The sequence below is a fragment of the Oryzias melastigma genome, linkage group LG22, assembly GCF_002922805.2.
Source record: "Oryzias melastigma strain HK-1 linkage group LG22, ASM292280v2, whole genome shotgun sequence".
Classification (NCBI taxonomy): domain Eukaryota; kingdom Metazoa; phylum Chordata; class Actinopteri; order Beloniformes; family Adrianichthyidae; genus Oryzias; species Oryzias melastigma.
The window spans coordinates 18,480,563-18,493,989 of record NC_050533.1 but is presented as its reverse complement, the minus strand read 5'-3'; the positions used below and the strand labels follow the sequence as shown (position 1 = coordinate 18,493,989).

Below are 13,427 nucleotides of genomic sequence, written 5' to 3'. Positions count from 1 at the left end.
TTTTTTTTTTTTTTTTTTTTAATTAAAGACTTAAGTGCACCTTAAGCCTTGTTTCCCCTGAGTGGTACAGTCCGGTATTTTGAGCATTTCCATTGTAAAATGGACCCATTACAGTACTGAACCATACCTCTAGAGGGCGCCCATTGGTTGTGGGTCCACTGAAGATTGGAACAAAACGGTTGGGGTGGAGCCGCTGTAGTCACCCGTTGATTAGCAGGAAGTGCTGACGACGTTAGAGAGCACCAATGTAGCGCTCATTTGAGCGAACGCTTCCAACGTTTGTAAGCATTCGCACTCACAATCTTCTTTCAAACAACATTAAATTCCTGGTTTGAACGATGAACCAGAAGTAAAGCAATAAAAAGGCGAGCTGCTGGATGACCTCCATTGTTCTTGCCTTTCTAGCTGTCACACTACAAAGATGCGATGACACTCTAGCAGTCTGCACAACCAGAATGAACTGGACCGTACCTCTCCTTCCCGTACTGGACCGGACCACTCAGTGAAAACGAGGCTTTATAGTGTGGAAAATACTGTAATTTATGACAGCCTAACTGTGGTCTTCATGATCTACTAACCACATTTATGATAATAATCATTCCTCACTGCTGGTTATGGGATTCCAGTCTGACTGACTGGACACACCTGATCCAGGTAAGCAGCTGAATGACAACCACCAGGGCTGATCTTTAATAAACTTTCAAGACACAAATTAGACATCCACTTAATCTTATTCATTACTGGAGTTTAATTAAAGCACTTAGTTAATGCAGTTTATTCCCTGACAACCCACAACTTGTTGAATCTCTTTATGACCTTTATTAAGCTCTTAAGGTCAGAAAATTATCAGTTCATATTAAACAGATTTTCCACAAAATATGATGTTTTGTTTTTGTTCATACTTATATTATAAAAACAGCAATTGGATTAATTCTGTAAATGATTTCCATGTGTTTTATAACTTTTGTATCCTTCACGTTCACTACTGCCTTTATCCGGATTCAAAACAGAGAAAGATTATAAATTATTTCTGAAGTTCTTATTTCATCTGGTGGTCATTTAGCATCAAATTTTGATATTTGATAACATTCAAACAAATCCATCAAATATTGCAAACTGCAATTTTTCAGTCACAAAAGCTCGGTAATAGTTAATGTCAGAAGGACGATCTCCTGCTCACCATCTTACATCAACTGAGAGCGCTAAGTAAACACAGCCCACCTCCTCTCAATATGGAGAGGCTTCACAGCATCAGCGCTCCTGCTGGGGAGGGGGTGGAGAGTGTGCGAGTGCTGGCTTCAGAGGGCGACGCATACGGCAAGAGAGAACAGATCAAGAATAGATAATGGGTTTTATGACATCAGGCTCTCCTTCAGAGCAGCAGCAACGAGGCGGCGTGTGCCATGCATCAAAACTGAGCGGCTCAAATGGAAAGCAATTAACCTCCCGCCAGAAAAAAAGTGGACCACAGTCACACAGCAACGCAGCGTCCTGAATGAATCAAGCAGACAAGCTGCTTTGCAGAGGCATTTCCAAGCAGTAAATCGATGGTAAAAGGCTACATAGTGGAGACAACTTCTTAAAATGATTTAAAATGATCGGGAAAAGTAACACATTTCAGCGCGTTATCCAGAATAATCTAATATCAGCATCCTTGTATGGCTACAGATTCATTTCAAGCTCAGAAATGTTGTTTGTTGTTTGTTTGCTTTAGTGTGTGTTGCCTCTGTGACTGTGTTTGTGCCAGCTTGCAGCCTGTCAGGAGCTATCAGAGTGGCGTCTTGGCCACGGTGGCGTGACTAAGCTGGGCTCGGGGCCCGCAGGGGTTTCGCGCGGCGCTCCTCTCGCTGAGTGGTGACACATGTGTTGTGACAGGGCAGCTGCATTATGGACTATCTGGGGATGGCTCGTTGTGGTTGCGGGGTGAAGAGGCCAAGGCTGTGAGAGGACGTCACGGCCTGCGCTCCCCAGAGGTGGACGCAGCACATTAAAAGGCAGACGGGTGCACTTTTAGACTAAATGGAACATTTGTTTTTTTTTATATATCTGCCTTTTAAGAATCACAAACAACCTGTCTAACTTCACTGACAAGAGTTTGTACTGCCATTTTTAGAGTACGAGGCGTGTTTTTCGGCATAGTTTGGCCGGAAATGCGACTTCCGTGATTTATATTTTTCATTATTTCCCACTACCAACCACTAGAGGGCACTGTAGGTGTGGGTGTCAGTATTTGTTACTGACAGAAACACAGAAGAAGAGTTGTTTAAAAATGACACAAAAGATGGAGAGTTCAATAAATGTGTTGATTTGAAGTGATACAGTTGACTTGTTAGCATGTTCTTTATAGTAATCTGAAATATTATTCTTATATTTTGCTTATAAACTAGACATTTATTCAATTCCTTCATTGTTCTTCGAAACTAAATATAGTTACGTTAGTGAAGCGTACATATAATCAGTCTATTATTCCCATTTATTCCATTGATAAGATTTAAAAAGGTCCTTTCCTGGTCGCATATTTATTAAATTTCTTCCAAAAGTGCAACTTATATTCCAGTGTGACTTGTACCGGATTTTTTTTCTTATTTATTTTAGAGATTTCCCGATCTGATCACATGAAATTGGCCACATAGGTTCAGACTCAATCAGAACTTTGCATCCTGATCTGGGATGGGATATTTGCTTTACTCTCATTATAATGATCAGCACTATATATTTCAACGAAAGTGTATTATTACAGACAAATACCACACACATTTTAGCAGGAGGCACACAAAAACAAGGTAGTGTTAGCGTGATATTTAAAGATTCTTAATTAAGAGTTAAACATTTTAGTAACCATTTAAAACTGTCAGAAAGTGTCTATTGGTTTGTCTTAACGCAAACCACTTTTTAAAATTGTATTTTTAATGAGAATTAAACTGATAGACAGTAGTGAGCTCTCTGCCAAGGGAGAAAAAGTTATCCAAAAACTTTTTAATAATTTCTCAAAACCAACCAAAATGAATAGTTACATTAATATAAGCTAGTGGTGAATACTTGTGTCTATGGTACAACAACATTTTTAAAAGAAAATCCTAAAGAGTTTTTAAGATTTTTTAATGAAGATATGAATCATGTATGATTAAAAATGTTCAAAAGTTCTAAAGCCACAGTCACCAAACTTTCTCCCATACCTAATTATCAACTATTTTTTTTAACTAGATAGTAGTTAGCAATATTCTTCTAGTTGGTAATTGTACTGTTTTTGCTTGATTGATTTTCTACTTCACAGAAGTGCTCTGTGTAAAATGACAATAGAAGGATAATAAACCAAAACCTAGATTTGTTTATTTTATTTTTTCGTTTTTTTCAAATGTTTCACAGAAGTGTCAGATTGAGGCTCTGAATCGGCATGTCCTCAAAACTCAGTTTTAACCAGGGTCTGCATTATTTTCATTCCAGTTTAGTGAGGAAAACTTTGTAGAACTGCAATTTTTCAGTTGAGATTTTAAAAAAAGACCAGCTTTCTTCTATTTTTAAACTCCTGCAGAAACAAACACGTGTTAACCTTTCCTCTTAAGTTGCTCGCAGGAGTTTGTGTGTCATCCTGGAGCACAAAGCCGCATTCATGATGGGGAAGCAGAGCCTGAGGGGGAAAAAAGAACTCCGGGCTACACCCTGCGGTCTTGACACACATACTGTACACACAGAGAAACACACACCGAGGCGAGCTCAACTTGTGGCGGCTGATAACTTTAACACAAAAACAGAGCAGAGACAGACAGGGGGGGTGAAAGAGGGGGATGATGCAAAGCGAGCTGAAAAATCCTCCCCAGTCAAGTGCTTTTAACCGTACTGCAGATTATCCACAACACCTGCTCCTTTGAGGCTTTTTGGGGGTAATTTTTAAATTACAAACGGCTACAGGTTCAAACCGACTCACACGCCCGCACTGTGGTTTCATTTTGTGCTGAATTTCCTTCTATAAGTCTGCTGAGAGCCATGTTTTGATATTCTGCTCCAGATGTGAGTCTCTGCGCCCTGCCAGGGGAGATGAATGGCTGGGAGGTGGTGGTGGTGGGGGGGCTGCAGGCTACCTACAGGTTCACATCCTTAATGAGCAGAAGAGTCTGCTGAGAGCCAGATATGATTGATAGTGCGGCGACAGAGCTGGAAATCACAGCAAGTGTTTGTGATCAAACAAAAAAAGGGGTGGGGGGAAAGTAAAGACAAGGGGATCGGACCACATACCACCATGCACATCACTTCCTCTTGTTTGGGCTCTTTTCTGCACTTCATTCATTGCTCTGTAATACACACAAATAAGGTGCACTTCCTGGCAAGCAACTCCAGCTGTTATCCAATCCAGCTTCCAAACATGCATTGTTTTGTCCTCACTGAGGGTTAAAGTAAGTGCTGGTAGGTCACCAGGTTTGAGGATGCTCAACAAAAGCTTGGCCAAACTGCACAAAAGCTCGGCTTCTTCGCAAAGGGAGGGGGCAGCTGTGATAAAGCAGCACTTCAGGATTTGCAGCCAAGAGCAGTCGAAACAAAATAATGAAGTGTGGCAGGACGGATGCCAGGAGGGCGGCTTGGTTATGTCAGCCTGCATAATGCGTTAGATCAGGGTCTCTGTCATGTCAGGCAGCTATTAACTGCCACAATCAAATCAATTTTTGTAACAATACTAAAAAAATAAGTTCAGCTGAGGAGTGAGTAGGACTTATAAAAACTGTGTGGACGATCATGTTGACAAATAGTATTTACATCCTGGAAACCGCCTTCAAATGTTGTTTTCTCCTAAAGTGCAGTGAAAACAGGAGAGTGTTTTCCTACCTGTCGTAAACGCTCTCGAGCTCGTCCTCGGCTCCACACTTGCTTCGGTTCAAATCCAAGCAGCGTTGATTCAAAGATGGAAAACACTACTCAACAAATACCTGCAGCGCCCGCGCGCGCAAACCTCACGCGCGCCTCTCAAATACGTAAATACCAGTTAATTAGCAACTTCGAATCGCTTAGATAAAAGTGTGCCGCGCGCGTAGCATCCCCAAAAGCTGCTATGAATAAAAAAAAAACGAATAAATACAATTAAAATAAAAATGAGTGAAGGTTTGTTCGTTGGTTTTCTCCGGAGGAGGACCGACGCTGAGGTTTGGTTCTCCGTAGACGGAGATGTTTTCCCCGGTAGCTCACGGCGCTGCACTGGAGGTTCTTCTGAATGAAGAAAACAACAGCAGCGTCGCAGCTCAACTACAGCTGAGGAGTTCAAAGGCGGCTCGGAAATTACACTTACCCTCTGTGGTCAACACGGAAGGTTCAGACATCCACGGCAAAGCACAGCAAACTGGTTTGAACAAGATGGCTATTTAAAAAATGTAATTCGACAAAGAGTAACGTTTTTATAGGACTATATTACTCAATAAAGAGTAAATAATTATTCAAGTAAAAGTATAAAGTTGTGAGAAAAACGACACAATAAACATTACTTTTGTTGCATCACTTAAAACACTCGGAACAAACACTTAAGTGTAGTTTACATATACGTTATGGGCCATTGAACATTTAAATGTCCTTGTTAACTTAAACATCTGAAAAAAAGTTGTTCAGCATTTAAAAAAGGAAAAAAAAACTATGAAATATGGTATTGGTCACACAGGATGGAAACTAATAACTCCAGTCTTACCAATACAAGTTTTATTATAAACAATAATAATAGCTGTACTGTTAAATAAAAAAAACATTTTTTTTAATAATTAGAAATATTTAAACGTACATTTCCTCTTTTAAACTATATTTCCAAAATGTTCAAACTTTGTGTTTTTTTTCTCTTATTAACAACTCACTCCAAGGACAATAATATTTTTGTTGTTTTTTTACATGTTTTTTTCTCATTATATATAAAAGACTTAAACAGGTGGGCCAAAGTTCCTGCTCCATTCTGATGCATCCACAAATAGATCCATTAATGCCTTCGTTTCCCTCGTCTGAGCTGGAATCTGGCTCAGAACTGTGGTGCTGGATAGCACCATTATTGCTTGCTATTTTTGTTGCACCACTAATGTTAGCGTGGGGTTGTGAGGGGCTGGAAGCTAACAAGAAAGAGTGTAAACAAATGAATGATGGGATATCAGTGGAGGCTTATGATGCTTCAACAGTCCCACCCACAACTCAGGCAAATCATTAATGAGCTTCTTCTGCTCTACAGAAACTATGTCTTAGGAAATTCATTTTCAACTGGGAATGCTTTTAAAATAGATCAAAATAGGATTGTAGTGGTACTTTGAGTATTCAAGTAATTTATTACATATCTACCTCTACGAATTCAAAATCAGTGGCTTCTATCTTTTTGGTGGCATCTTTTTTTTTATCTGACTTTATTTTTTCCCCCCTGTGCTATTATGCACCATTTTTAATTTTTTTTTTTAAATCTCTATTCAGTGTAAAGCACTTTGGTACCCTCATAGCTCAGTAAAAATGCCACATAATTAAAGATTCATACATGAGAAAAATATTTCCTTAAGTATTTCTACTCTTACTTGATTACAATTTCTGGACTAACCATCTCCAGCTACGTTAAATTAGTATTAAAATATGGAGACTGGTCCCTTTCATTTGTAATTTTCCTGAAACTGTTCAAAAAAAGCAACTTTTTAATATTTTTTAACAGACTTTGGTCTGTAAATCTTGAAAAATCTTATTTATTTTAATATTTCACATCTAAGAGCCAGAAAACTTGGTGTTTATTGGTCAAAAGTTTTTGTGTTTTAATATCCACACAGAACGGCGCTTCTAATAGATACCATGATTTCCAACAGCACTTGAATGCGTTCTGACACTTTTTTCAGAGGTTGTGTGGTGGAGATCTGCTCTGCAGGGATGTGACCGATAAAGGGAGAGGAGGGAGCAAGCCCCTCTCATCTGTTCTGCATTTTCTCTTTGATTCAGCAGCAGCAGCAGCCACTGAATCTCATTTCCCAGCACTTCTCTCTTTGTTCTGCGCTCAGCTGAGGAATGTGGCGGAGAAAAAAACAAAAAAAAAACACTTATTGTGAAACCTTACATTTCCGAAGTGGCTTTCATTCTCCTTAGCCTTAGAAATCTTAGAAAAAAAGTTACAAAAACAATAGATTATATTCAAATTTGAATAAAGCTGCAACAGATGTGTCAGATGTCCATTTGAGCATACTTTTTCTCCACCCATCTACTCATCTTCTGGAGCAGAATCATCATTGGGGGGTGGAAGGATGAGAATCTATTCCAGGTGTCAGTGAGAGGATGAGTTCCCTAAAAAGTTGTGTTTTTCACTCTTGAAATGATTTTGTAAAATGGACAGATTTTCCGACGTTGGGTTCAGCTTCCTCTGCCTGAAACCTCTTCAGTAAAATTAGCGCCACCTTAAGACCACTCTTGTAAATGGTTTTTCAAACCTTTTCATCTCAGATGAGGACTGCAAGAATCTTGACAAAGTGAGGAAAAAGTGCAATTTTTAAGGTTAATAAAACTGAAACAGGGTAAACTACAGTGGTTGCTCCACCTGTTGGTTGTTTTTTAGCAATGCAATCTAGAACAATGAAGAGTTTTAGGAATAAAAGGAGAAGAAAACTCAAGTTTGTTTTGTTTCTGTTTTGTATTTTTCTAAAACAATTATACCATCACATAGAAATTGCTCTCATAATTAATTTCAAAGACATCTTACAAAGTAAGCGTTAGATACAGAGGAAAAAGTACATTTACGTTAAGACACTGTGACACAAAGTTGCTGAGTGAACAACAGTAAGGCATCGATGCCATCTGTGGCATTGGCTGTTTCTAAACTGAAAAAAGTAAAACACTATAAGTAGTAATGTTTTAAAAGGTTCCAATTTAAGTAAGTGAAAGACACCATGTGAAAGACTGGAAAAAAGGTTACATGTCAGGAGAGGCGCTGGATAAGTTCAAATGGGGAACTTATTGTGATGCCATATTTGTTGTTAAAAAAAGTAGTGAGCATGGTGTCCAAATTGCTTTTAAAATCCAGGGCACTAGATAGTCCCGCACTTAGTAGTTAAGGATTACGGAGGGAATTCGAACATGCTGTGAGAGAGTAACACAGGAACTTTAGAAGGAAATGTGTTGTTTGAAAGAACAATATATGTACAGTCAATGAACCTGACTGATTAAAGGAGAATTTAGTGAGAAATAACCCACATATCCAGAAATCTGAAATTCTCCCATGGCAGCTTTCAGTTTGTGGAACCTCCATAATTGATGTTATCCAGCCCTCACTGTTGTGTTACCAACAAATCTGAGCAGAAATCCGTGTTTAAGCAGCAAAAGACAGAAATGGTATAAAGTAGGTTTGAGCATTTCTGCTGAGTCGGTCAAATTTAAAGAAAAAAATACAGAAATTCTCATTCCTGTTAATAGTCACAATGACAAAATGCTTGAGCACAAAAGTTCAGTTTTTCTAATTCTAAATACCTTTATTTCTTATTTTATCAACTTTTGGATAATTTTGGTTGTTTGGTTGACTAAAAGTTAAGTAATTTCTCCATTTACTCTAATCAAAGTAACTCAATAAGCTTCCTACGTCAACAATGACGAAGAGTGGCAATCATCGCAGTGATGCAGCAAACCTCTTAGAGTTTTGTATCGGCTCGACGTGAACCTCCGCTCGTCTTTCACAGGGTGCGTTTCACCGTTGTGCTGTAAAAGCTGTGCTTCTTTCCATCAGAAAGCATGAAGCTGAAACGGATTTCTAGTCTGCTGTGAGATGAGCTCTGCTGGTCTCCATCGCACCCCCCTTCTCCTTCTTTAAAGAGGAGGAATATGACCTGAGCCGCGATGCGTTCACTGAACTAATGTGAAGAAGCGATTCGGTACAGTATTGCTCAGATTAATATTTGACTATAAGAACATTTTTGATGCAGATTTTTTTTCTACAAAAATAGATAAGAAACATTTAATAATATAAAGTAGATGCCAGACATTCAAGAAGAGTGTTTGGTAAAAGCAGAAAAATGTCACAGCCAACATGGAGAAGAAAACCCTACTGATACCAGAGCCTTTGACATCGCTGTTTCCTGTCTCTCACATACATTTAGCAAACACAAAGCTAGCTTCCAGCACAACCACAGGCACAGAAAAGAGTATAGGTGTGTTCAGATTTGTCTCTGGGGGAAAAAAAGTGCAAACCATTTGTCTGTAAACATTCTGCAAGTTTTTCCGAAATGGTTTGAGAGTCTGTGCTTTCCGTGGTCAATGGGTGCGGGCAGGTCTGTGTGCTCTCAGAGATGTGAAGACCAACCTCAACTGTAAGGCAGCGGCTCCTCCGTGCAGACACAGTTTAGCACCAGGGCAGGCGAAAAGGTCCGTTTGTTTCTCGCTTCTTGGATGGAATCTAATGAGTCGTGTTGATTCAAGATGAAGACCAGTGTCTCAAACAGCAAAAGCATTTGCTGTTATACTGTAGATTTTACACTGGTTGTGCCTTGGCAGTGTCGACTTAGAAGAACACATAAATGTGAAAAAAACCTGCACTTTTCACTTGAGAGTAAGCCCCAACGTTTCTGTTGACTCCCAAAAAAATTCTAACAGGATAGTATAAAAAATCTACATGTTCAAAAAGTGAGATTAAGCCTTAGTCACAACTGCCCTTATGGGTGGATACAGACAAAAATGGGAAACCTTTACACAAAATAAGGTCGTAGACCACTCGGTGAGTCCATAGAGCCAAAATGTTCATACACTCTTTCCTATGGGTATGCTGCGGGTGATCGGTTAAAGCAAAAATGTATGCAACACACAAAGGTAAAGCACTGTTGTAAGAATTTTTAATTTTATCGATGCCCCCAAGTCTCGTGCAAGGAGCCCCTTTGTGCTGTCTCCTTTCTTGCAGCCTGACTTAGAAATTAAACAAAGTGTAGTTTGTGTGGACCAAAGGGCACACATGCGGCATTTCCGCGGCATCGGTAAGAAGTCACTTACTAGCGACAAGATTAGAGCTGGGCAAACGTTTTGACTATGGGCCACAAAGGGTTCTAAAACTTGACAGATGGGCCGGATCAGATGCTTGAAGTGTTCTGGTAAGCGACCTCATATGAGAAAGATACAGCATGGAATTTGGACAAAAAAATGCTTTTTTAATTAAAAAACTTTGTTCCTATTTTTATGCCGATTGTACCAATTGGTTGAGGTCTTTCAGGGGAAAAACACACGCTGTGTCTGTTGTGTTGGGATGATTGGAAAAATGACTGTCTGACTCGAAAAGCATACATGACTCGTAACATACTCTGCCAATTAATGTTATGAATATAATGCAAACAGGCTCAGGGAGTATGACTCACCTGTTGCATTAAATTCATATTTTAAGTGGGACTTCTGGCAGTCTATTCTTTTTTTTAAGTGGTTTCTGTCTGTTCTTCTGTCCCTGCACTTATCAGTTAGTCATTTGCAAAGACATATTTCACATACGACTTTTCTTGTGCTTTTAGCGATCAAGTGACTGATTTGTCATGGAAAGAATCTTGTCGTCTTCCAAACCAAAATTTTTTCAGAATAAAACATTGTTCAGTCACAGATATTCTGTATATTAATTCACAGTCAATGTTCAGACATAGTCATTTTGCCCCCTTAAATAAACTTTACAACTCAAAGGAGAAGCTGAAAGAATTTGGTTATTTTCAAAATAAGAGATTGTTGAAGCTAAAAAAAAAAAAAAAAAACAAAAAAAAAAAAACGGGTATAATTGATCATTTCCTCCACGGCCCAGTGCCAATTGATTCACAGACCGGTACCAGTCTGTGGATCAATACAACAATCTTATGTTGTATTGATGTCTGTTTGAGCCTTAAGGGAACTGCACCTGAATCCCCTTAAGATTTTTACAACCCTGCCCCTGACAACCCAAAAACCCGCAGGGCACGTGAGTGACTAAGGCTTTAGTTCAATGGGAGAAAGTTGTGTTTTTGACATAATTGCTGTGATAGCTTCTGTTTTCTGAGAACTGATGACAGCTCTATGTGATTCAAGAGGATATAAAAGAAATGGAGTAATTAAGACATGTCTTACTTGATGTGTGCGGTTTTTGTTCTACAAACAGATCTCATTAAGAAAAACCTGTCACAATTTTATCTATGAAAGAGAAGGCAATGCATTTTTAGCCATGTAACTAATCAATGGCTGTCAGGGGTTTTGCCAGCGGTGTCATGCTGTCATGCTAAGCCGATTAACTGTGAGCAGAAACATGTGATTCATTTGTATTCCCATCATCACCGCTGAGCCCGGCTCTCTCTCGTCTCCGCTCCCCCGTCAAACGCTAGGATTCCAGCAGACTGTGCCAGTGGCAGACCTGCTGTCCTTTAGATTCCTTCATCTGTGTCCAGTGGGTGAGCTCCTCCTCTCCGGAGCTGTTGAGGCCAAGAGAAATCCAGCCAATCATCTCCTTCCGCTTCATGCTGCGTTTGTTGTAGACGGAGAGGATGAGCGTGACGTCAGATAGCTGGAAGAGGGCTACCTGGAAGACGAATGTCTCTTTGTAGGTGGGGTTGGGCTGACCTCTGCAAATGGACGTCTTGCATTTGGACATTTCGTGGCCCATGGAGTTGAGTAGGGTCAGCTTCACATATGTGTCTGCACACCAGGAAACAATAGGAAATCAGATAATAATACATTCAAAGAAATATGGTGAGGTTTTAACCGTTTGGTGAGACGAGGTGGGTATTTTTATCTGCCCTCAGTGTCCTTTCCTCCTGGTTCTCTGACTTCGACCTGCTGCAGCTCTGTTGCCTCTGCAGTAAAGTGTGACCCATTTTCCCTCACAAAGGAGCCGCTCCTGAAATAATGTCAGCGCCGCTAATGCTCCCGACTACGACCGCACAGGATGCGGTTTCCTCCTGATCAAACACAAAGCACAGCTGCCACCAGAAGAAACCCAGAGAACACAGGGAGCGTTACTTTACTCTTGTTGCTATGCAACTGCTGCACGTCTAACATGAAGCATGTACTAACACTATTTTAGAAAGAAAAAAATCCTACTATTTTATATCAGCCTCCAGATAAAAGTTCCATCAAGTTCAAATGACTTATTTTGAAAATCCACAGCAAACAGAAGTGGACATTAATATAATTAAGATGGAATAATCTCAATCTTGTTGCATGCAAATAGGCTAACAATAGTTGTGGAATATTGACATATTTAGATCTACTGAGATGAATGGATGTGAGCCTGATTCCAGCTTGTACTTCTATTTTTGGGGCAGTTTTTTGACAGAAACTGTTAATCAGTCATTTCACCGTCTCCTTTTTCAGCTGGTTTTTCGTGCTCAAACCACGATTCAAACTGCAGCGATAAATTCAGCTGAAAAAAGGTGGGGGAGAAAAAAAGGAAGACTAGCAATCACAATGGATGTCTGAGTGTTTTGTCCTTCGTCTGTAACCACACTCCGCTATAACGCTGCATATTATGTTGCTGTCTAAGAGGCAGTGTAAGGAATGAATCGCAGGGGCTTTCATGCCGTCGAGTGCCAGCTGCTTTCCAACGCCTTGCTCGCCGCCTTGAATTGCGCTCTCAGTCGCTCTCTTTGACATAAAAGCAGAGTGGAAAAAAATAGCCTTGATTTCGTCTTTGACTGCTGCTGAATGGGCTCCGCCGAGCCGTGGATGTCTTAAGTGGTCAGTAGCGGTGATGCGAGGCTCTCTGGTGTTGTTGCTGAATGAGAGGGGCTGCCGCTGATGATTGACTTTTGCTTATCAGTCGCTTTCTGTTTTGAAATGGCAGAAAAAGAGCTCTGAAAGTGCTCCGCTTCTTCCTTTTGTTCCCTTTTTTGCGACACACACAAAGTCAGTCAAAGCCTGTGTGAGGTTTTTTTCCCCCCATTCAGTGTTACCAGATGTGACTATTTTCTGACTACAATTTGTATGGAAATGCAATTCAACAAGCACACAAACAACAAATCTGGAGTTATTGGTAAATACAAACGGACGGTGAGTGTGCCTGAAAGCAGAAGTCCCTTTTCCGTTTGTTTGCTGGAGGCTGAGCTGAAGTGTACGGTTTCAGTGAAACCAGCATTCACAGAAGCACAGTAGTCTCTTCTAGACGGCCACAGGCTACAAAGCAAACTGAAAACTGTTGCTTCAAAGTGAATCCATGGAAGAAAAAAAAGAAAATCACAAAACACTTTGAGACATGAAAGGGAGGAAGAGGTGACAGGGGCTCATGCTCGGCAAGACGCTCATGAAGAAAGATGGCAGCAACAGTTACAACATGCAAACATCTTCATGGATGAGATTTGTTAATCCTTTATCTGTAAAGTGGATCATTTAGGTTGTTTGACAGCTTTTTTTCTGTGATTAGTAAGTCAATAAATTAAAAAAATATTCACTTGAGGAGGGAGATATCTGCAACTATTTAAAAAAAATCTCAAAAAGACTATATAAGGACCAAAATTTTTCTTAATCCAGGAATG

At 39.9% G+C, this 13,427-nt stretch overlaps 2 protein-coding genes across 3 annotated transcripts in view; both read right to left on the bottom strand.

The window, feature by feature from the left end:
* LOC112147915 (SERTA domain-containing protein 4) overlaps positions 1-5,646 on the bottom strand; it is a 25,541-nt gene extending 19,895 nt beyond the window's left edge. Inside the window, exon 1 of the mRNA XM_024274589.2 lies at positions 4,819-5,646. The gene's annotated coding sequence lies outside the window, so the exon portion shown is untranslated. The remainder of the gene's footprint in view (positions 1-4,818) is intronic.
* Positions 5,647-7,590: 1,944 nt separating this feature from the next.
* Positions 7,591-13,427, bottom strand: part of syt14a (synaptotagmin XIVa) — a 39,010-nt gene continuing 33,173 nt past the window's right edge. For both annotated transcript variants that reach the window (XM_024270578.2, XM_024270586.2), the window contains one exon: positions 7,591-11,592. In XM_024270578.2, the coding sequence (XP_024126346.1) occupies positions 11,279-11,592 (314 nt within the window). In that variant the 3' untranslated portion in view covers positions 7,591-11,278. The remainder of the gene's footprint in view (positions 11,593-13,427) is intronic.